The 25,575-nt window shown below is 31.7% G+C and overlaps 1 protein-coding gene and 1 long non-coding RNA gene across 2 annotated transcripts; both read right to left on the reverse strand.

Moving 5' to 3' along the window:
• Positions 1 to 30: 30 nt before the first annotated feature.
• LOC143047499 (uncharacterized) lies at positions 31 to 12,098 on the reverse strand. The gene is made up of 4 exons (XR_012969581.1): positions 11,027 to 12,098; positions 9,245 to 9,319; positions 6,059 to 8,914; positions 31 to 4,542 (listed from the first exon to the last, which is right to left on the reverse strand). It is a non-coding gene; the product is annotated as an uncharacterized LOC143047499 (long non-coding RNA).
• A 5,973-nt stretch (positions 12,099 to 18,071) lies between these two features.
• On the reverse strand, positions 18,072 to 24,409 carry LOC143049132 (uncharacterized). The gene is made up of 3 exons (XM_076222886.1): positions 23,796 to 24,409; positions 19,842 to 19,955; positions 18,072 to 18,584 (listed from the first exon to the last, which is right to left on the reverse strand). The coding sequence occupies exons 1-3, from the start codon at positions 24,219 to 24,221 to the stop codon at positions 18,414 to 18,416; spliced, it is 711 nt and encodes a 236-aa protein (XP_076079001.1). The 5' UTR covers positions 24,222 to 24,409; the 3' UTR covers positions 18,072 to 18,413.
• Between the last annotated feature and the right edge of the window lie 1,166 nt (positions 24,410 to 25,575).

Consider the following 25,575-nt stretch of genomic DNA (forward strand, 5'->3'; position numbering starts at 1 on the left):
TTAAATCTAATTGTTAAGAATTATAACCGTTTCAATTGATTTAAATCTGGTGTTTTTATAATACTAGCCCCACTTCGAAACAATTGAAATTTAAAATCTGCTGATTACGAATAATGCTTTGATAAAATAATATATATTTAATTAAATACACATGCATTATGATACACATTCTATACAACCATTTTCTAGAAATGGGATTGCTTTATAACTAATTTCTATGTAGATGTAACTACGACCTTCTTGATATTCTTATTATTCAGCAAGTTTTTAGGAATGACATGAATAACCTGCTCTTTAGCACCTTTCGTTCAATGACTTTGTTGTATGCAGCTGCCCTCTTTCATGGGAATTATGATAGATAACACAATTACACTCTTGAATATCGTAACAAATCTGATTAATATACTTGATATGCAGATGTTTATTGAAACTATTTATTGGTTCCCAAAACATGTCGATTTGTTGTTAAAAATCAATCCCATCAAACATTTCACACAAATTGTCATTTTACGAAAACAAATCATAGAACACAGGTTTTTTTTAATTTAATTTGAATCAGATTACTTTTCCTGGCAAGATTTTATACATTATGCAGTAAAAAACACAAACCGTATACAAACAGGGGTGGTGACCGGACCTGATTTAACACACATGCATTTCAAGTCTGTAACTGTTTTAGTTGAAAATGGAAATGGGGAAAGTGGAAAAGAGACAACAACCTGATCAAGGAGCAGCCAACATTATATGTTATATTTGTAGACCGATCTTAGTACTATGAAAACATATACAGTAAGATTTTGCGAAATATTATTTTCAAAAGATTTCATGTTTTGCTTCCATTTATTTTCTATTTTCTTTTACTTTGCAAAATGTAAGTATTGTTGGAAAACAAAAATAGATCACTGACTTGTTTTAAAATCAAATATTAAAAAAAACTATCTTAGACTTTTATTTTCAAAAATTAGTTGTCTAATATCAAATCCTTTTCAATACTCACATTGCCTGACAAAATGAAATAACATAAACAAAAGTATAGATGTTTTTTTTAATAGAAATTGCTTTGATGATTGGGATAAATATGAACTGCTGCCTCAGGGGTGTTTTTGTTTTTACCTGGACCGTCAGCAGATCTAGTTATACTGTTCCACTCCGTCCTACAAACCTTTAACAAGAATCTTCCGTCAGATTAACTTGGTCTTCTATGGAGGGAAATTGTGTTACTCTTGGTCATCCGCTTTAGTTTTAGCCTGAATGGATTTTTTATTACATCGGCGCAATCAATTCCTATCTGCCCATAGTTTTCAAATCTTTCAATTTTTACAAGACACGACGTCCTTTGGCGTCTATAGAAGGAAAAGATCAGCTATGCTTCCGTTTGCATGCTACCTCATTCAATCAAGACAAAGTGCCGATCTTGTAAGCAATTATTATAAAAGAGTCGAAACATACCAAAGGGACATTCAAACTCATAAGTAAAATAAATAATAAAAAAAAAGCAGTTGATGACTAAAAGTGAAAGGATTCATTGGTATTTAGTTCAGATATCAAACTTGACACTTTTAAAACAAATAGAGCTAGTTTAAACTTTGTAACTAAATACCCATAGAATGACATTGAAATGTTTCCAATATCACCTGAGTGTATGTATGTTTTTAATAAATTGATAAAGAGTATCCCTTAATTGGTAAAGTAAAAAACAAATAACCTAAATCGGAAAAGGATATAAAAATAAGGATTATTACAGGGAAATTGATAACAAGATAGTATGGTGTAGATGACAAAAAAGGCTATCCGATCATTCTATCTCACTTTAAGTACTCCATTACACACTGTTTTGGATTCACACATTAGTCATGTTTGTAGAGTAGATTGGATGAGAACGCATGTAAACTTAAAACTGTGAATCAGAACAAACAATTGAAAGTTGTCTGCACCAAACAAACGATACCTAACGTATTTGTGGATGGTTTTCACTTAAAATGGATTGTATGAAACGTGTATGACAGCAATGAATATGTAACATCTTACATTATTTTATGATACAGATTTGTATTTCGAAATGGGATTGTTGAACAACATTTATAACAGAATAATTGTTAACCAGGCGAGAGAAGAATTTAACTTAACTATAAGATCACATTATTTAAGAAATCATACTATATAGATAAAAGTAGTTGCGGTAAGAGTGTCAATGAGACAACTCTCTATCTAAGTAAGTCAGAATAATTATTATTTATGTGTCAAATTTAAAAATGTTAGATGAAATTCATTATTGTTAATATCATAATTTAAATTTGATGTAACAAGAATAAAATAATAAACTAATCATATACTAGTATACCAGGATTAAAATTTTATATTTACGCCAGACGCGCTTTTCGTCTACAAAAAGACTCATCAGTGACGCTCGAATCAAGAACTGTTTAAAGACCAAATAAAATACACAAGAAAAACGAACTGCTATTATTCTTGAAAACTTTAGAATGACCGATATACCGGATAAGGCGCACTTAGAGGCTGTTGATTACAGTAAAAAAAGAAAACTAATCGTTAAATTGAAGAAAAAAGTAGAGCTGTTTAAATTGTTCTTAAAAGATAGAACGGTTTCGATATTATTGTTTAATAGTAGGATTTTCAGAAACTGTCAGAAATGTTTTTTCAAACTCTTCAAAGATACCAGGCTTATTATTTTAATCACAATATAGCAGTTTGAGGCTGTTTATTACAGTGAAAAAAAAATTAGAAAAATAATCATCACCTGGAAGAAAAAAAGATAAAGCTGTTTAAACTGTTCTGAAGATAAACGGTTAGTATCTGTGTAAAAGTGTTAAAGACGTTCTAAAAGAGTTCTAGGGGAAACCCCTTTCTGCCAGGAAGAATTTTTAAAACTTATCACAGATACCAGGCTTCTAATATATTTTGTCTACTAACGACTCAATAATCATGGTATTGGCATTCGTATAAAAACAAGTTTAAAAGCTATAAAACATTATGATGTTAAAGAGTATTTTAAATTGAAAATTCCTAAAAATTTGCAAATACAGCTAATGGAATTTATGCCTTAGCGTTTCAAACAACATTTTATAAATAAGTAACTGTGAGGTAAACTATCAATATTATTTTATTTCATACCAAAAGATCTAACTACTAGAATGCTGATACTCTCGGGTGAGAAACGTCTACTAGCAGTGCCATTTTAATATCAAAAGTTATATTTTACGTTTGACCTTTGTAGCCTATATGATACCACTATTTGGCTTTATTGAAAGGTCCAATTGTAGTGTATTTCAATTGATTGGTAGAATTGTCTCTTTAAAAGAGCATTTTCCAAATTTGCTTGAGAGTCATTAGCAATCTGTATTGCCCTGTCAAATGTATGTGTGTCCTGAATAATACGTTTTATTGTAAATTATGTTTTAATCGGCATTTAATGAAAATTATATTTCAGCAACATTATCAAAAGATCACAAGAAAGAATAACGAAGCCTGCTAACATATAGTTTTAAAAACATTGGTGAAATAAATTTACATTGAGAAAGGAATTTTGATTGAAAAACTCGAATATTAAAATCTAGCACAGAAATGTCTCGCCTACCGAATAATGGTGGCTCAAGTTGTAAATGCTGGACAATTTACTTACTCTTCCGGAGCACCTTGATATCTATCCCAGTTTTTGTTGGGGTTCGTGTTGCTAAGTCTTTAGTTTTCTATGTTGTGTTTTTAAACTATTATTTGTTTGTTTGTCTTTTTATTTTTTAGCCATGGCGTTGTCAGTTTATTTTCGATTTTTGAGTTTGACTGTCCCTCTGGTATCTGTCGGCCCTCTTTAATAGATAAGATTAATTACACTATGATTTCTGCCAAAAAGTGAGGATTGCTCGTTACATTTAATATCTAGGAGTATAAATGCGAAAACAGATCACACCAGAACAACATATTTAACAAACTCAGAGTCGAACCCTAATATAAAAACATATTTATAAAATATCTATTTTTAATACAACTATATCAGTATAAGTATGATATTTCTAAAACTGTGAACACAGTGCTTATGGCACACTAGAGGAATAACAAGCCTCAATCTAGATTGTAGACTATTAGACCGTTGGTTTTCCCGTTTGAATGGTTTTACACTAGTAATTTTGGGGCCCTTTATAGCTTGTTGTTCGGTGTGAGCCAAGGCTCCGTGTTGAAGGCCGTACTTTAACCTATAATGGTTTGCTTTTTAAATTGTTATTTGTATGGAGAGTTGTCTCATTGGCACTCACACCACATCTTCCTATATCTATAATAAAAATTAACCTTACACAATTATTCGTTATTTGTTAACTTCCTGAAAAAATGTTTCGATTTATAAAAATGATATGGGGTCTTATATTGAGGGTACTTATAAATTGATTTGAATCCAAAGTACTTTTTCTTATTTTCCGGTAAATTAGAGTTTTGTAAATGCTCTCTCCCATAAACGAATCCCTGTACAGGGTCATGTCTTTCCATATGGTCGTCCATTGTATTCCATCCTCCACCAACTGTGACTATTTGCTGAAATAACGACTGAAATTATTAGTAGTCATAAATGACGGTAAATTTGAAATCAGTAGTTTCATTGACTTTCAACAGAACTATTTAATGGATCATGTTCGTCAAAACCAGATGCAAAGTAAGCGTAAACAAGTTGGTTATCCATCAGAAATTTGTTTTATAAAACATTTCCTGGGTTCAGGTTTTAAGTCAATGTATTACATCATAAATAAAGGCAACAGTAGTATACCGCTGTTCAAAACTCATAAATCCATGGACAAAAAACATAAAGCCATGGACATCTAAAAGTCATAGCTTTATGTTTTGTTGTTTAGTTTTTAAAGATAACGCCGTTGGATTTTCCCGTTTAAATTCTTTCAAATTTTGCCCGAGAACACCGTTATTTCGTAGTGCATTTCTTTCTGACAAATAACTATCGTTTTCGACTTGTAAAAAGGCAGATCACAGACTAACTTGGTACCCGTCAGAAAATTCGATAAAATACAAAAAAAGAGTAATTTTTCTAACAATTTAGAATGTTATTCATATGTACAGATAAATAGCAACTACTGGACAGTCTGAAAATAGACCAATATATTTTAATTAATTGCAAGCGTTTTTTCTGAACCATTTTGATTTATCCGCAACAGATGTATCTAAAGGTTTACGTAAATTTTACGGACGACATCAAGAGTTAGTTGACCATTTTGGAATAACCGCTTCACAAATGATCTCAGATATGTTTCTAACGTCATATCTACAATCCCCTTGAAGGCTTCCCTTTCACGAATGTGACCTTCCAAATTAAGACTATTTACCGGATGTGTTATCACATAAGCAACACAACACGACGGGTGCCACATGTGGAGCAGGATCTGAGTACCCTTCTGGAGCACCTGAAATAACTCCTAGTTTTTGGTGAGGTTCGTGTTTCTTATTATTTAGTTTTCTATGTCATGTGTACTATTTTTTGTCTGTTTGTCTTTTCATTTAAGCCATTGCGTTGTCAGTTTATTTTCTTTTTAGTTTGACTGTCCGTCTGATATCCTTCGTTTCTCTTTTACTGACCAACTTTTGTAAGTACTTGTATTATCTTTTAAGATCTGTTCAGATTAAAATGACCGTTTAGGTTCAATTTCGCTTACTAGTTTAACAATCCGGCTTGATCTACAAAACGGTAGACTAAAAACTGCGTTTGAATAACACGAATCCCTTTTAAAAATGGGTGCTTCGGAAGGGTTAGCAGATCGTTCTCCACTAGTACTGTTTCATGTGTAAATGACAAGCACATATTAGAAGAGATGCACCCGTCAATGCTACAATCGATGAAACAGGATGAGATTGATGCTTCATATACAGCAGTTTGAAAATATCCGCTATCATATGTCACACATATATCCCGTGCAGAATCATAGCGTTTTATTTATTTCAATTTTGACATTAATGTAGTGAATGTTTTCGTGATTCTATTTAAAAAATGTGAAATCTGATTTTACTTTACTTTTTGTATTTTTCTCTCATATTTTTGTTTTCCTACCTGTGGTTTAGATACGATGTTGGGTTTAAAACCGTCAAATGAATCTGGTTCAAATGATTCGGAAGATGACTCTGGTGATTCGGAAGGTGACTCTAATGTTTCTGTAGGTGGCTCTGCTGTGTCAGTAGTTTGTGTCGAATCTATATATGTATGGCTGTCTTTTTTATGTGACTCCGGGTACAATGATTCAAAATCGTTAATAATTATTACTTCAATGTTGTCCGGTGATTTGTTTCGCGATGATAGCAGTGTTGATGGAGTCGAAGTTCTAGAAGAAGGTATGTCAAGCGGGGGTACCACTACCTCTGGTTCAGTTTGAATTCGTTCATTTTGTTTTCCCTGTTTCGACTGCGACTGTATAACATAATGTGTTGTCATCTGACAAGAGACGTTGCGTGTTTGTGGACTTACATATTCCTGTTTGAAGTCTATGTATTCATTTCTTCGAATTTTTTTTTCATTATCTGCTTGTTTTTTTGTAACATACCTTATATGTTGCTTATTGCGTAACGGTATTCTGTGATTAGACTGCGATTGTATAACGTAATGTGTTGTCATCTGACAACGAACGTCGCGGGTTGACGGATGTTGCATGTCATACTCGGGTAATTTTTTATTATCAGCTACTTGTTCTTTCGTAACATATCCAATAGGTTTCTTTCGATAGCTGTTCCTAGTAACATATCGAACACTTGTTTCTTCAGATTCTGACCGTAAAACAAACGTTTCCAGTTCTTCGGAACTTGGTCTTCTAGCTAGTTCTTCATCTTTAAAAGTTTTTACTAGTGTTGTATCTGAATAAACATTGCATTTTCTGCCTTTAGGAGAATATCGAACACGTGGTGAAACTTTAATTCTAGATGAACTCACCTTTTGCTTAGATCTCGAACGTTCAGCCATTTTCCCATTATCCTTAAATGTAAATTGATTTATATGTATTTATATTTTCTTTGCTCTCACTTCATTATAGTCATATGTATTACTACCTATATCTGCTGATCACAGTCTTTTGAACCTTGTCATAAATAAAATTACCTAGTAAAAACAATCCCCGCACGTTAAAAGTTCACAGAGATGTTTTATTCACGTTTTTAGTTATAACACCTACATATGTGTCCATCCGTTGGGCAAATAATATTCTAGTGTCCAGATTAATAGCGCACAAATACAATGTTCACATACTGCTAATTTCTCTACGTCATACCCTTGAAATCGTAATATTGAATACCCAATTACACAAACCTTTATAAAAATAAAAATAGTTAGAACTTATCATTTACATATATTGTAAACGAATATGAATAGCTATTTAAATCTACAAATTTATCGTTAAATCAATGAAGATCATGGTTAGCTTTTTCTGAATTTAATATTGGATCTTTATATTGGATTGTTTAATTGCGTGCAGTGATCGATTGTGAAGGTTCTTCACTGTTTAAATTGATTTTAAACTGATAGCTATTATAAAGATTGTCCTACTTTAAGGCAATAAACAGGTATCATAGGTTTATTTGGAAATACCACAATGTATTTTCAGTTAAATGCATAGTCATATCAACGTAACTTATTGATGCCATATTATAAAAGACATGGATTTTTTCTTAGAATTTAAAAAAACATTTAAGAATAGAAATAATTGCAAAGTTATGTAATTAAGCTTTCTAAATACAAGCAAAAGATATGTTTTTTTCTCACCCTTAACGAAATGATTTCGTAATCTGATTAATCAGAATAATGTTAAGGCTCATCTGTTATTTGAAAAAAGACTGGTAGTAAATTATTTTAATATACAATATCACATTGTTGTATATATGCATGTATTAGTATGACAAAAGAACTAAAATTATGTAACTCAACTGGATTCGTCAGTGCACGCAGATTCGATAAAGCAGACACAGACCCTCGGCCAATGGTTTGCAGATCCAAAACAGTTAATGATAGAGAACTCGTTCTCAAAAATGCATAACAAAGACTTACTACGGTACTAGTAATCAATTCCCGAAAAAGATTAATGATCGTTGCAAGGTACTATGGCAATAAGAAAAGAAAACCGAACGCTTTTTAAATGCGATAAACTGTATAAAGATGGCAAAGAATACTTCTCTAACGAAAGAAATACCTACTACATGTAGCCAGATAACAACCCAGCAAACACTACAAAATGGAGATATGAGAAACAAGAAGCTTAACAGACGCAGTTTTCCTGTATCCCAGGCATATATTACCTTAGCCGTATTTGGCACAACTTTTGGGAATTTTGGATCATCAATGCTCTTCAACTTTGTACTTGTTTGGCTTTATAAATTTTTTGATATGAGCGTCACTGATGAATCTTATGTAGACGAAACGCGCGTCTGGCGTACTAAATTATAATCCTGGTACCTTTTATAACTATGATAAGTAAAAACAATCGTAGTTTCCCTTCAACCTACAATTAGCACTTCCTGATAAAACCAATCAGAGAAGATAAAATTCAAAACAGCTCACAACCTAAATTATATAGAACCAACTTAAGAGATCACACCTTAGTTTTAAAACATAGCTTTGTTATAAAACACATGCTTGATATGAAAATAGCATGTTAAGTATGCTAGTCATGCACATGTATGAACTTTAAACCATTACCAATAACATAAATATGTAACTTTGTATAAATATACTGTACGTCATTTATCTATAATCATAAACAATAGTTTGATTAATAACGTTCTTTTTCTGTTTTTTGGATAGATGGGAGTATTTTGATTGCTGTCTATCGTGGCAGAATCTCTCAGCTGGTTCATGTCTTTCCATAGAGATGTTTATTGTAATCAATTCTATATCATCCGTGACTTTGTCATATATATGCCCGTCTTCCTGTAATATTGACAAAGTAAATATCAGTTACAATCTCACTGATAAAAGAGAAAGTTAACTGTGGTTTCACTTAACTTGAATAATATTTTTTGACACTTTTCTTTTTGCGTTCTTAGATTAATTTATAGTTATTGGAGAAATATTCAATGCATAATTTCTGCAAAAAAACATCAATTCGAACAGACTTTATGATGAGATGCATTGTTTCCGATATGATTTAGGTAAATATAAAGGAAAACGTTTTTTAGTTCAATATCAGTAAATGATAAATGTTCAATTAATATATCCTGTAAGATTTTAAAACATTAGTCTATCAAACTAAATATATACCTGTACCATAATTATAGGATTTTCCATAGAGCTTTTTTTAGCATCTCTGACTTTATCATATATATACCCGTCTTTCTGAAATAATGAAATCTACGATAAAAAGAAAGATAGTATAGTGTTATCATTTAACTTGAATAATATTTTTGACACTTTTCTTTGCATTCATAAGTTAATTTTCAGTTAGTTTGTGTAAAATAATTACGAGAGGCCATCAATCTTTAAAGGGGTATTAGCTAAGAGATATATAAAACAAAAAAAGAAGGATATTTTGTTTTGTTCAATCATTAATGAAAGTGAAATAGTGCAATAATAATTCGCCATAATTAGGCAGTATGGTTCAATTTGGTCAAAGTAAGGTAAGAAACATTGATGATGAATCATTCACTTGCAAGTGAATAATTCGACCTCATTGAATCCGTATTCGTGTGAACTTCAGTTTAACCCCTTATCAATATATATATATCACATGAATTGTGCATGTTCGGTTATTTAAAAAGTCAACATTGAAAGTAAAACAAAAGTAAAACAAATAATTTTTCAACAAGTAAAAACGATGATTAAATATATTTTAATCTATAGTAGGAAATTAAACAGACCTAGAGAAATCAAACTGCACATGTTCGCTTTCTAGTTTTATTTCTTCAAAACATGTGTATATCGCTTATATGACCATCCTTGGAGTTCAACTCGATAGTTAACTAGATGGTTTCAAGACTAAAATGTACACGAAACGAAGCTACATATTATCGAGCCAATGCTCTGTGAATTGTTTATTTTAGATTTTATAATTTGGATACATTTTTTAGTTATAAATCAAATATGAAAATTTGTGTCAAATCGGTAAACATATATTTGACAGCTAGTGTCCCTTTAAAATATCCTTTTATCAAGTAGGAATGATTTTTTTTTTAAACTTCTGTGGATTTATTTTTTAGCATTTCAGATCATAAATTGTTAAGCCTTTGTTTGATATCAAACAAGCCATCAAGATACAATTTAAACAAACACATTTGTAGTTTCGCTAATACCGATCATGGCAAGCTAGATTTGTTGAACATACAATTGAGAATGGAAATGGGGAATGTGTCAAAGAGACAACAGGTGTCAATTGTCTAACTAACTTACAATTCAGTATAAAGATCTGTTCAGATCAAAAGGGTTTACTGGTGATATCACAAGCTGGGTTGATCTTACAAACAGTACAATAAGAACTAGGAACTAGGGACCCCCTTATAAAACAAACCCTTGGGATAATTTCAGGGGGTGCTCCTCAAAGGTAATCAGATCGTGCTCAACTTGTGTTGTTTGAGAAAATATAAAAAAAAAGATGTGGTATGATTGCCAATGAGATAACTGTCCACAAGAGACCAAAATGACACAGACATAAACAACTATAGGTCACCGTACGGGCTTCAACAATGAGCAAAGCCCATACCGCATAGTCAGCTATAAAAGACACCGATATGACAATGTAAAACAATTCAAACGAGAAAACTAATGGCCTTATTTATATAAAAAAACCATATATAAGTTGATGAGTTGCATTCGCGTACGATTCATTCAAAGAAACAGAACCGGACTGTTGCTTCATGTACGTTAGTCGGGACAAGTTCAGGGTCATCTGTAACACAGATATCGCAACAATATGATTAGTTTCTTTATATTCTAATTCAGAAACGAATTAATTCTTGTTGTTTCATGATTCTATTTAAATACTGCTTTTTTCATCTCATCTTAAGTTGTAATTTAAGGATTTTCTGAAACCTTTTATTAATGTCTTACCTTGAGTTGAGATAGATGAAGTCCAAATACTTCAATTGGTTTTTGCTCTAACGTGTCTGTAAGTTGTGACTGGTTGTCTCAAATCTATATAATGAACAAATCGACGACTCTTTTCACGTGACTTTGGGTACAATGATTCAAAATCTTTATCGTAATAAATTGTTACTCCAATATTGCCTGATAATGGAGTCTCAGTTTTCGGAGAATGTGTTTCAGAATGATGGACAAGTTTAATTTGCTTCTGGTTGTATATAGTAATGTGTTGTCATCTGACAACGAACGTTGCGCGTTGATGGACGTTGAATCACATATTTCTGTGAGCAGTCTTCTTGTCTTGGAAAATCAACTGAATCTTCTTTTGTTACATACCCAATATGATACTCTTTACGTGAATGTTTTTTCTGTTTAGGCTTCGATTGTATCACGAATTTTGTCCTCGTCTGACAACTGACATTGCGTGTTGGCCGATGTTGAACGTCATATTCCGATGAGTAGTCTACTTCCTCTATACAAACCATGTCTCCACTGCCCTCGGGAGAATGTTGATTACGTGAAGTTTTAATTCTAGATGACCTTTCATTATGCCTAGATCTCGAACGCTCGGTCATGTTTTATTCCTAAGTGTATTTTTTTTATATCAAGAACAATATTCACTGTTGACTATTTGAAAAACATCCACATCTTATTGGCTACTTAAATTATTTGTTTTTTTGCAGTTTGTTATTATTTTCATTTGCTCTCACTAGATCATAGTCATGTGTGTTGCTGTCATGTCTTTACCTGCTCATCATAATTTGTTGAACATAAGAATTATCTAGAAAAAAAACCGGCCACCCAATATTAAGTCTAATGCATTTATATTTCTATACACATTCGTAAATATAATTACTTCGTAAATTTCCATCAGTCGGTCAAAGGCGTATTCCCTAGTTACTAGCTTTGTATTAATAGTAAGCTTGATATATTCTGTCAATTTGTAACACTTTTGTAATGATGTGAATGAATACCTCATTAAACACCCGTTTATAAAAACAAAAACAGTCAGAAATTATTATTTACATATATCCTTCATGGAAAACGTCCAATACATATAAACGAATATCAATAGCGCTTTAAGTCAAGACGTTTATCCGTTGAATCCATGTACATGTCACCCCTGGTTAGTTTTCAACAAATTAAAATTTGATCGTAAGACAAGATTATATTTTAATTGCGTGCAGTGAGTCCTATTTCAAAACAATAATCATTTTTTGAAATCTGTATAATAAGGATTATTTAAAAATACCACAATGCATATTATGTAGAAGAATTCTTATTCACATAATGTATACAGAAATGTTATCTAACAATTTAGTTCTAAATAATACTATTATTACATACAAAAGACATCAACACATTTTTTTTGCAGAATCACAAATTTTTAAAAACATTTTGTTGCTATAATCATAATTGAAAATAAGTAATTACGTTTTTTTTCAAAATAACAGTTGATAATAAGTATTTATAAATACAAGTATTTCTAAAAATCGAATTGATTTTATTATATAATTAGTTAGACATGTTAGAATTACGATCATCTTATGAATGACTAGGATTTCAGTTTTCTTTTACTGAAGGTCGGTGACTCTCTTTGTCTAGCTCAACCAATTTCTACTTACTGCCAAAAAAAAAAACCCCCGGGTAAAATATATCTATCTGGTTATTTTGTTGACAAAACCTGATTATTTTCTCACCTTCATAGAGTGGTGGTTTATAAACAAGGAGAACATACATATCTATCGTGTTATTTTGTTTATTGAAATGTTTTCTTTCTTATTTTCATTTTTTTTAGTTTGGTTTCGTATTAGAAAGTAAAATAAAAGATTTATCGTATTTTGTTCATGCACTTTTACCTTAACGACTCTGTTGTCCATAGTGGTATCGAACTATGGTCACCTTCACTTCTTCCATCCGGCAGTAAAGCTGATACTGAAGGAAATCAGTTTTGTTGCACGAAATGTTAAGTATTCATCACCGTATTGTCAGAAATGTGACATAATATCCAATGTTTTCTGTTGAGGGAGTACATTTTTTGTACCAAGCTATCTGCTCGTTGACGAAATCCTTCAACAAACACGAGGAGTCCGTTTATAGCAACTATTTTCTCTCTAACATGTCATCATTAGAAAGTGTTGGTATACATTTTCGATGCCAAACCTCACCTCATAAACTACACTGTGAAATATTTCGAGATATGGAAGAGGTGACATTAAAGCAACCCGATGTTGTCTTATTTAGTTTGTTGGCTAGATGTTGGCTGCTTTGCTTCAAAATATCCCCATTTATGGGCATTATGTTTTTTGGTCCGTGCGTTCGTTCGTTCGTTCGTCAGTTCGTCCGTCTGTCCCGCTCCAGATTAAAGTTTTTGGTCGAGGTAGTTTTTGATGAAGTTGAGGTTCAATCAACTTGAAACCTAGAACACATGTTCCCTATAATATGATCTGTCATATTTTAATGCCAAATTGGAGATTTGACACCATTTTCACGGTCCATTGAACATAGAAAGTGATTGTGCGGATGGGGCATCCTTGTACTATGGACACATTCTTGTTTGAGACTGCTATAAATTAAGAGCATAGAAATAACGAAACTAAATAAGGTAGGTTTGTGTTCTTTTTATTAGAATAAAGCAATCGACAATTTAGCGAGAAATATGTTTCTCAATTTTAATATTTATTTTTTGGGATCAAAACTATGAACAATTTAAAAAAGAATATATTTCGAAGAATGTTTTTTTAATTTTTTTTTTACCATAAATGATTTAATTATGAAACTAGAAATAGGAATAAGCAGGATTATTTAGTAATGTAACTTCATTGATGAAACATGAGGAGGCCGAATTTCTGACATAAAAGTTTAAAACAAAATCTGTGAACTGTATTGATATGCTATCTAGGCTTTCTTTGGTTTATATCATTAAACAACCAAACATTGCCATATATATTACGATTAGTTCTCAATGTGCAGATTTTCGCCTGCTTCCACTCTTTCATAATATAACACAATACCAGACCATACCATATGTCATACTGAGACGATGGTTGTCATTAGGCTTACACAAGTTCCACGAACCGTAAAGACAAATTTACCTGTCACCGTTTTTACATTTATAGATGTTCAGGCGATTTTATTGCATAATCGTTTTTCATGCCAGAGTTGATCGTCTTAAGTCAATTGACTCAGCAACTATTAGATGCATTTACTATTTTCAATTGCGATTGGCATACAGTTTTGTAATAGCTAATAATATTCATTTATATTTGTAAAACGTAAAAACAACAGAAAAGGATATAGCTAAATATATATCATGCCAGTATTTCAAGTTTAAAATTTATTTTTGAGTTTCAGTATTGAATTTTACGACTTGATGTTTGAAAATGAAGAAGGAAATGCAATGTCTAAGTATATTGTATATATATCCTTCTCTTTTAATTCACGTCAGTTGTGTATTGCTTTCTGTTACCTTAATTTTCGAATTGTGTTTCCTGGCTGAACTTTATTTTCCTTATGATCTTATAAATTGTATAAAAACTTTTTTTTAAATTCTTTATACTGATTGTAGACAAAAGTAAAATCACCCAAAACACTGAACTCAGAGGAAAATTCAAAACGGAAAGTCCCTTATCAAATGGCAAAATCAAAATAGCAACCATCTCGAGCGAATCGATAACAGCTGTCATATTCCTGAATTTGTAGAGACATTTTAATGGTGGATTAAACCTGGTTTTATTCAGCCCTGGTATGTGTTGTAAATTTTTTTGCTTAAATTCATACTTTGATGTTTTATTCTGTCTTTGTCATGTTATTTTTAAGTTGATTTCTGAAATTTGATCCTTCTACTTGATTGCGTAGTCATTCGTTAATAAAAAAATGTATATGATGTGTATGAGTATTCGCTTTGTTTCCAGTTGAATCTTTTCTGTCTTCTATTACCGACTTTGAGTCTGTCGTTTTAGCATCATAAAAACTTTAAAATTCTCATAAGAAACGAACCGTAAAATAAAATCAATCTTGGCAGGAAACGTACATATGGTATGATCTGGAAACCTTCCCCATAGAAAGACTTGTTCAGTAGCTATTTTTTTTTAATTGTCATTTAGTCAACCTTTGTACCAAATTTCACGCTTGTATCACGATTTGCACAATTATTTTCATAATATCTCTCACTAAATAAACTCATCATAGATAACAGGACTAAATTTTGTATATACGCCAGATGCGCGTTTCGTCTACAAAAGACTCATCAGTGACGCTCGAATCCAAAAAAAGTTAAAAATGCCAAAAAAGTACGAAGTTGAAGAACATTGAGGACCAAAATTCCTAAAAGTTTTGCCAAATACAGCTAAGGTAATCTATGCCTGGGGTAGAAAAGCCTTAGTATTTCAAAAATTCAAAATTTTGTAAACAGTTAATTTATAAATATAAACATATCAATGATAATTCATGTCAGCACAAAAGTGTTGACTATTGGGCTGGTGATACCCTCGGGGAAAGATACCCTCTTTTGGTTTTAATCGAATTAAAAATAGCCGGAAGTGACAATTTTAGATTATGTCTTGTCAATTTGTAAATTGTAATCATGACCTTGTAGATCAGGTGTGATATAAAACTTTCAATATTGTCTTTAGTATATATGGTGCTTATGGTTAAAGTGAATTTGCATCTTTAAATCAATCTAAATACTAGATTAATAGCGAGTCTTAAGTACTGAGGTATTTCTGATGACAATCCGAATAATCGACCTCTGATTGAGAATTATCATCAATATTTTCGTTGAAAAATAATTATAGTGTTGTTCAAGATATATTTAAATTGCGATTAAATTTAACAAATCAAATATTCCCATCATAACCTATATTAAAAGCAATGTATGACTTGTGGTGATACATGTAAAAATTTCGATTGATTAATGTTGACTTCAGATACTTCAGAAGAATAGGGATGGAAATGGTAAGCCTTTTTATTTTCCAAGTCACTGATAATGCGAAAAATAAAAAAATCGTCCTAATTGGTAGTATACCTATAAGTGGTTTTGGACAATATACAGAGCTGATATCAAGTTTCCTAATCATTATGTATACATGGTATATGTGCGTTCAAAGGTATGCATTGTTTGGTTTGGCAGGATTTTTTTTGAAACGATAAATGCCAATATTTATTTAAAGAAAAATATTTTTAGATTGTTTAGTTGTTTTAATGCAAAAACATGTGTGTGTTCTATCAAATGGTATTTACGTTTTAAAAAAGAAAGTTTCAATAAAAATAAGCTGAATATTCTTCATTCAACTGATGATGAAAATATAGGAAATACAGGAAGCTTGCAACTTTTGAAACTTATAAAAATAAATCAAAATCAACATACAACAAGAGGCTGTCACAACGACAGCAAACTGGATTTATTAACATTTATTTGTGTCCTGGCAATATCACAAATACCATAACTGATGAACGGTGAAAGTGAAAATTGTTAATATCAAATTTGACCTCCATTTTGCCATCAGTACCAACATATCAAAATTTGAAAAGCTTAGCTTGAATGGTACATGAGTAAATGCAACAACACGATTGGAAAGGCTATTTTTCAATCTTTCAAGAACCATAACTCCTGAACGGTAAAAGTCAAAATCGTCATTATTGAACTTGACCTCCATTTTTTCATCCGTAACAACATATTTAAATTAAAAAAGCTTTGATGGAACAGTTCATGAGTAAATGCACGGACACGACTGGAAACACCATTTTTCAATCTTTCAAGAACCATAACTCCTGAACGGTAAAAGTCAAAGTCGTCATTATTGAACTTGACCTCCATTTTGTCATCAGTAACAACATATTTAAATTTGAAAAGCTTTGGTGGAACAGTTCACAAGTAATTGCACGGATACGACTGGAAACGCCATTTTTCAGTCTTTCAAGAACCATTACTCCTCAACGGTAAAATTCAAAATCGTCATTAATGAACTTGACCTCCATTTTGTCATCAGTAACAACCGAAAAATTAATTAAAACAATCTCATTCAAAACTGAATCTGTAATGACATTAACGGTACCAATTTTCCTGCACCAGATGCGCATTTCGACAATACATGTCTCTTCAGTGATGCTCGTGGCCAAAACATTTGAAATCCAAAGCTTATATAAAAGTTGGAAGAGCAATAATCAAAAAGGTCCAAAAAGTATAGCCAAATCCGTGAAAGGAATCAGAGCTTTGCATGAGGGAGATACATTCCTCAATTTTAATTTCTAACATTTTGTAACAGCAAATTTTAATAACACAAAAAAATCCGTATATTCATGCCAGTACCGAAGTACTGGCTACTGGGCTGGTAATACCCTCGGGGACTAACAGTCCACCAGCAGAGGCATCGACCCAGTGGTAGTAATAACATTAACGGTACAAATTTTCCTGCACCAGATGCGCATTTCGACAATACATGTCTCTTCAGTGATGCTCGTGGCCAAACATTTGAAATCCAAAGCTTATATAAACGATGTAAGAAGTTACCGAAGTCAGGAATCTGTTGTTCAGTGGTCTTCGTTTGGTGATGGGGTTTATGAGTGCTTCTCGTTTTTTCAAAAGATTAGATCGTTGGTTTTCATGTTTAAATGGATATACACTACTAGCCATTTGTGTGGGACACTTAATATCTTGCTGTTAAGTGTGAGCCAAGGCTTCGTACTGAAGACAGTACTTTGATATATAATGGTTTACTTTTTTACAAAATGTGACTTAGACACACATACCATATGTTTTCAAACCTATATAAAAAAAAATAAACATTTTACTAATTCCTTGTGTTCATATTGCATTTTTGTAGACCATGACATATAGTAACATGCACATGCAACATAGTAAAGCTTTGATGGTAAAGTGTGTGCATTATCATTTGTGTATTTGTGTCACTTGCATATCCTTAATTTGTATGTATTGAACAGAAGATTTTAGCAACATTGTGTAAATATCACTAACTTTGCATATTACAATCAAAAACTAAAATGTGATGAGTGCAATCAATCAATTCTTTATTTGAAATACATTAGATATCTGGGAGCATAAAACAAAATAGACCACACTAGTATAACATTAACCATGTATTACCATCATTAGTTTTGATACAAGTACATAGCTATAAATTACATTATTGAAACAGATTCTAAGTATGCTAGTTCTTAGATAGTAATCACATTTGGCACAATAAACCACCAACAAGCAGCGATCTAAATTGTAGACAATTTACAATAAAAAACCAAGTAGCTTTATATTTATATATTTGTACGTCGTTTATCTTATATCCTGATTAATACTTATGTTTATAAAATACAATGAGCTCTTGTAAATCCAGGTGACTTATAAATGGATTTGAATCCATAGTATTTTTTTCTTCTTTTCGGGTAAATCTGAGTTTTTCAATTGCTCTCTTTCGTAAACGAATCTCTTCACAGGTTCATGTCTTTTCATATAGACGTCCATTTTATTCCATCCTCCGCCAACCGTGACCATTAAATCGTCATATTTTTTCTGAAGCAATAACAATAAAAACAGAAGTTTTCGTTGAGGGGTAATTATAAAGGCAAAAGTCTAATAAAATTGTTTTAAATTAATCAAGACTTATATATATTTTACTATTTGATTTGCATTCAGGGATTGATTTATAAATCGTCTCTGTAAAATATACAATAGAGACAAAGAAAGCATTGAAATCATTATGTATTGTATATACACCATACGATTTCACTTTTATCATTTTGGGCCTTTATTTTCTCCCTGGAAGGTAAATGAGTTGCCCATTGTTGAAATGGGTACGATGCCATATAGTTGCGTACGTACACGTCTGATGGTGGGCTTAATAGTTGTCTAATAGACAATGGTACATCTTTTTCTTATAAAGATAATTAAGTTTAAAAGGTCATGACTAATGTATCTTTACGTGAACTTAAAACTGGTTAAATGCTTTTACTTTTTTTTCGAGAATGGTTTAAATTACTGATCTTTAGAAGTAAGAAATACATTTACCCGTCGTATTAGTGATACAAAAAAATGACACAGATTGGAAGCAGCAACACACGTCCGAAACGAGAGAATAACATATTACGACTAACATAAAATACTTTAAAAAAAAAGCCAGTAGATACAAGACGACTTAAAATAAACATGATTTGGAAAAACGTAAATAATAATTTAGTCAGAAAAATTATAAACTGTGAAAATCGTACTTTTTCAGAAAATTGTTTCATATATCAGTACAATAAGGAATACTTTTGAGTAGCTGTTAAGACAATTCAGTATATTGACGTGTACAAGAAAAATTCTGAACAATCTGATAACAGACTAAACAGAAAAAGAATTATCTGAACATTTCTGAATTGACCGCAGTAGATAAGTCTTAACATTAACTTAAAAAAAACTAAGATTGTTTTTGTTACTCATTGTTCAACTTTTTATGATCAGTACAGATCAAAATGAACGAGTAAGAACAATGACTAAACAACTAAAATCCAAATAAAAAAAAAAACGCGGAAATACGTAGGTGCCCCAGAAGGGTTTATAAATCGTGCTCAACTAGCACTCTTCATTGCATGCACACATTTTGTGATGGCTTGCATTCGCGGATGCTACGATCACGGAAAAGCGATGAGATTTTTGTTTCATGTACGACTGTTGAACAACATCCGTGGTCATTTATGACACAGATATTCCACAAATGATAGTGTTGGTTTCTTTTCATACTAATTTAGAAATCATTTTAGTTGTTGTTTCGTGATTTTTATTTCTTACCTTTTTTACTTTCGGTTTAGGAAAGACATCTATGATACGACGTTCAATCAAAAATGGTTTTGGCTCAATTATTTCAACAGGTTGTCTCAAATCTATACAGTACTCATACTGGTCCTACAAATTAAATTGCTTTAAAGTTGGATGAAAAATAAATAATGTAGTACACTCAACATAGACTTTGTGAACATATACTTATTTGAAATATGATAGTGCCACAATTCAACAATAGTGCACCCTTATCTTTTCAAAAGTAATAAGCCATTGATTTATAAAGCAACGCATGTGTTATTTATATGTAAAAACAGAAAGTTTATATTTTGAATATTCAGAGGATAAATTCACCCCATTGAAATTTTAACCTTTATTGACTAGTACTTTCGCAAACTGGGAACCATTAAATCGTATAATTGTGAAATGAAGTGTACAGACGAAACCACGAAATGTAACACTAAAAAACATATAGGTCTTTTATATATCACCAATAGACATTCCTTTGTCAATCATATCAATAAATATTTAAGTTTCTATTTTTGAAGTGCAATGAAAGAATATTCTGTTGCTCTCATCTATAAATAGGTCAACATGGCCGAATTTGTAAGTCAATTTTTTTAATAACTTTTCCTTTGAATGATGGATTTTAAACCATATTTTGCCTTTTGTCTATAAAACTTTTATACAAATATGCATTGCTTCAAACTTCAAAGAGCACCAATGACCAGAAAGACAATATCAACAAAGAAGCTACATTACTTCAAACTTCAAAGAGCACCAATGACCAGAAAGACAATATCAACAAAGAAGCTACATTTTGCGAAACATTTTGAATATTATATGGAAACTATCATAGATAGATAGAAAAATAAAAATGAAAATTTATCAACAGACTTAGAAATCTACCTTAATTTACATGACTGAAATAGTCAGTTGACCGTTAACAGATTTGTATCATTTCATTACTCATTTTGATTTCAAAAGTTAGCATCGTTAAAATTGTAGGTAAATTACATTATTTACAACCACTGAGACGATGCCAATGCTGGTGGAGATTTATTTCCCTGAGGGTATCACTAGCCCAGTAGTCAGCACTTTTTGTGCTGACATGAATTGTCATTGATATGGTTATATTTATAAATTTACTGTTTACAAATTTTTGAATTTTTTGAAATACTAAGGCTTTTCTACCTCAGGCATAGATAACCTTAGCTGTATTTGGCAAAACTTTTAGGAATTTTGGTCCTCAATGCTCTTCAACTTCGTACTTTATTTGGCCTTTTTAACTTTTTTGGATTCGAGCGTCACTGATGAGTCTTTTGTAGACGAAACGCGCGTCTGGCGTATATATACTAAATTTAGTCCTGGTATCTATGATGAGTTTATTTATAATTGTAAAACATTAAAGGTCAAGGTAAGCTATAAAGGGTCCCCAAAAATTACTAGTGTTAAACCATTTAAACGGGAAAAACAACGGTCTAATCTATTAAAAAAACGAGAAACGAGAAACACTTATAAACCACATCAATAAACGACAACTACTGAATATCAGATTTCTGACTTAGAACAGGTGCAAACAATTGCAGCGGGTGTAAAGTTTTAGTGGTACCAATCCGTCAACTTAATATGAAAAAATAGTGTAACATCACAACATAGAAAGTCAGCCTATAAAATATCAATCGAAAGGTCTTAACTCAATCAAAAAACGTAGTAGAACAAATGCACATACACTGAACGATTAAATATTATTTACGATACAATGCATTAAATACAAAGTTAATAAAAATAAGGGATGAGTAATTAAAGTAAAAGGATTCTACCGCTGATAAATGCTAAACAATTTAAAAAAAACATCAACAATGAAAAAAAATTACGCCATTTGCAAAATCAAAATAATACACAGTATTAATTAAAATGATATTATTGATAGTATACTTTTTCTTCTGTTTGTATATCCTTCCATTTTATAGTAACACCAAGAAATTCCTTGTACTATTCTAAAACTTGGTATATGTAAGATTTATGATATCAACAATAAAACTATAACATTGGTGCTCAATAAAACTTGTATATACAGTCTATGAGGAGACATGGAATAATTTTGATGTTCATAGTACGAAGAAGTGAAAAATTATAATAATTTCAAATAATAATCAACAGGTCAAATTAACAAGAAAGAACGATTTATGAGTACTCGCAGTCACTGACAGTTAGTTAAAAGCCAAAACAATAAATTATGCACCAGAGACTAAAATCAACTAAAACACATTCCGAGGATTTAGTATTTTAACGTCATATACAATCAAAGAAGACATGACTTGTGCAATGTCAGAAATAAATGTATCGACAGGCTTTTTGTTTGTTTTATCTGTTTTTGCACTTTGAATTACAATGTATTTTATCAGTCACAGTATGTAATTTATTTTTACCATCCGTAATATTTATATTAATTGTAAACCGATTATGCAATTCTTGATAGCAGATATGAAAGGAAGCACCTTTTGCCAAAGCGTCAACGAAGATAACATTCCGGGGATTTTACGTTATGACAATATTGTCATTTATAAAATAAAAAGCGTTTTTAGATCTGAAGTGAGTTCTACGTTAATTAAAAAATAAACAGGTTTAAGAAAAAATAGATCATTAAAGGATACGTTTTCATGCAACCAACAAGTTGGAAAAATCACATGTTGCACAGTTAAATTATGTTAATTGTTATCTTAAACTTCGTTTCTGTGTGTGTTGCATTGTAGTTTGGTTTCTTGTTGCACATTAGTAGTTCGGTTGTTTCGTTGTTTTCCTCTTATATTTGATGTTTCCCTCAGATTTAGTTTGTAAATAGTTATCAAAGTGCCATTATAATTTAGTACGACAGACGCGCGTTTTGTCTACATAAGACTCATCCGTGACGCTCATATCAAAGTAACCTGGATTTCGTTTTCTCTAAATCCATGACTTTTGACAGCCATATACTACTTGCCTTTATTTATTATGTAACAATGATTGAAAATTGTTTTATAGCATAAAATTGTACTCATTTGTTATGTTGAATGGAATTTGTTTAGTATATAGTTACCATCCAAACCCATCCTTGCAGATACCAAGATCTGTTTAAAAACAAAAGAAAAATCTGTCCCTAGTAATTGGCGTAATACAAAAATTAAAATCACAAATATATTGAACACCGCGGAAAATTCAAAACAGAAAGTCCCTAATCAGATGGTAAACTCCAAAGCTCAAACACATGAAACTAATGGCCCACAACTGTCATATTCCTGACCTGATACAGGCATTTTCTTATGTAGATAAAACCTGGTTTCATAGCTAGCGTAACCTCTCATTTGTATGACAGCCGCAAAGAAATCCATTGTTATGATAACGATGTGTGAACAAAACAATCAGTCGTTATAAGTTTATTATTGCATACTAAACACTAAAGCATATTCTGTTTCCAACATATGTATTTAATTCTGCATATAATGAAGTAATGTTTTCCTTTAAAAAAAATCAAACAGACAATTTTAGTAATCTAAAAGAGTCATATGCTTCCATAAAAGTATGAAAGTGTTTAAAGATATGACATTCAATGATAGTTGACATTCACACACTATGTGAATTATAAGTTATAGGGGCCGTTTTACAATGCATGATAGGGAACACTTGCTTCCAAATTTATCGACTACATAACAAAGATACAAAGATTGAATGATACAATCATTTAAACAAGATAAACAACAGAATTAAATCATTGTTTTTGATAATTGTGCGATTAAAAAGTTGATCATATGGTTAGTTTAACAAGTTGAACCACAACCATGAAAAAAAAGCTATCAGCCCAAAAATCTTGAATAGATTCATGTTATGAAAAATCATTTGGTTAAGGACGACGTTAACAATGAGAGTGAGTATTGTTTGAATTATATCCGTTTGATCTTTTTCAGCCTAATAAGAAAAAAACGTTACCTCTTTAGTTGATAATGGTGGTGGTGGTGATGGCGGCGGTGATGGTGTTGGTGGCAGCGGTGTTGGAGGAATGTGCCTTGATAATAGTATCACATAATTTGTGTTAATCTGACAGCCGACGTCGTTTTTTCCTTGCAATACCGGCTGTGGCGGTGGTGATGGTAATGGTGGCGGTGTTGGAGTCGAAGGTGAGTTGTGTGTGGATAATAGTATTTCGTATTTAGTGTTCACCTGACAACCAACGCTTCGAGGTGATTTACGTTGAACAACATATTCATGCCGAGAGTCTACATATTCTAGACTTTGAAAAGTCTTTTCATCGACTGATTGTTCTATCGTAACATACCCAATAGGTTTCCTATCTCGAATGTTATTTCTAACAACGAATTTAACATGTGTTTCTTCATCATGTTCATGTCCTGGCATTTTTTTCTCTTCTCTTTTGAAGCTCTGAATCTAAATTCGTAAGTGAAAGGTTTATTCTTCAGTAGCAAACTTTAAATAGCCAATTGTATGTTTAACATATACTGTCACACGGAGCTAATCAAATTCATAACAAAAATGCAAACAGTCATAAATTAATATTTACATACATTCCTAGGAAAAGCCCATATCACAATAAGCGTTTATATCTACACGTTTATTGTTGAATCAATGTAACAGCTGGCTATTTTGTTTTATATCTGAGAATTGGATCTTTGTAATAAATTATTTAATTACGTGAAGCGATCTCTTAAATGTAATTGTTTATAGAATCATAACCGTTTCAAATGATGGTTTTTATAATACTAGTCCTACTTTAAAACAATTAACGTCTTTAAAAATCTGCTTAATAAGGTTATTGTTTTGATAACATTATGTATATGTCAATAAATACATATGCATAATAATTAGGGGTGTCAAAAGATCTGCAATCTAATACTCGGATACTCGGTCATGATACTCGAGTACTCACGAGTACTCGGATGAATCTTAAACGTCTATTGAAAAGTTTAAATTTTAGGTGAGATGCGGTGTTTTTGTTCATTTTAACGAAAGACAAACTTTCTAAAAATAACCTATCATGATAGCAATTATTGTATGTGTTCGTGTTCCTGAGGAGTTTTCCCGACCATCAACCGGATGGCCTTTATTGCAAGAGCTACCTATTGGATTAATTGTTAACTTGTTCTCGTCCAAATCATGCATGAAATATATTTGCCACTGGACGTTAAGCAACCCGGCAACACTCAATCAATAAATCCTGAGGAGTTGGTATTTTTTATGATACGACTTGTCCATCAATGTTAATCTTGTCAACAACAAAATTGGACTTTAAATTACTTTGCGCTTTTTCGTGTTGCTCAGTCTTACTTTTTCTGTGTTTTGTTTTTTGCACTATATCGTTCGTCTGATTTTCTAAATATTTTTTTAGCCATGATGTTGTCAGTTTATTTTCGGCTTTCTTGTTCTTTCGCCTATCTTTATATTGTAAATTAAACAATTATAGTTAAGTTTCAAATACCGAGTAATTAAACTAATTTAAAAGAGGGACGAAAGATACCAAAGGGACAGTCAAACTCATAAATTTAAAACAAACTGACAACGCCATGGCTAAAAATGAAAAAGACAAACAAACAACAGCACACATGACACAACATAGAAAACTAAAGAATAAACAGCACGAACCCCACAAAAACACTAGGGGTGATATCAGGTACTCCGGAAGGGTAAGCAGATTCTGCTTCACATGTGGCACCCGTCGTGTTGCTTATGTGATAACAAATCCGGTAAATAGTAT

The sequence above is a fragment of the Mytilus galloprovincialis genome, chromosome 10, assembly GCF_965363235.1.
Source record: "Mytilus galloprovincialis chromosome 10, xbMytGall1.hap1.1, whole genome shotgun sequence".
Lineage (NCBI taxonomy): Eukaryota > Metazoa > Mollusca > Bivalvia > Mytilida > Mytilidae > Mytilus > Mytilus galloprovincialis.

Bases quoted from the DNA above. Each gene is read 5' to 3' on its own strand.
- LOC143049132 (XM_076222886.1), bottom strand. From the start codon at position 24,221: ATGCCAGGACATGAACATGATGAAGAAACACATGTTAAATTCGTTGTT. The intron at 19,956-23,795 runs GTAACGTTTTTT...TTTAATTTGTAG, and splicing joins CACCATTATCAACTAAAGAG to GACCAGTATGAGTACTGTAT. The intron at 18,585-19,841 runs GTAAGAAATAAA...TTATTGCTTCAG, and splicing joins CTAAACCGAAAGTAAAAAAG to AAAAAATATGACGATTTAAT.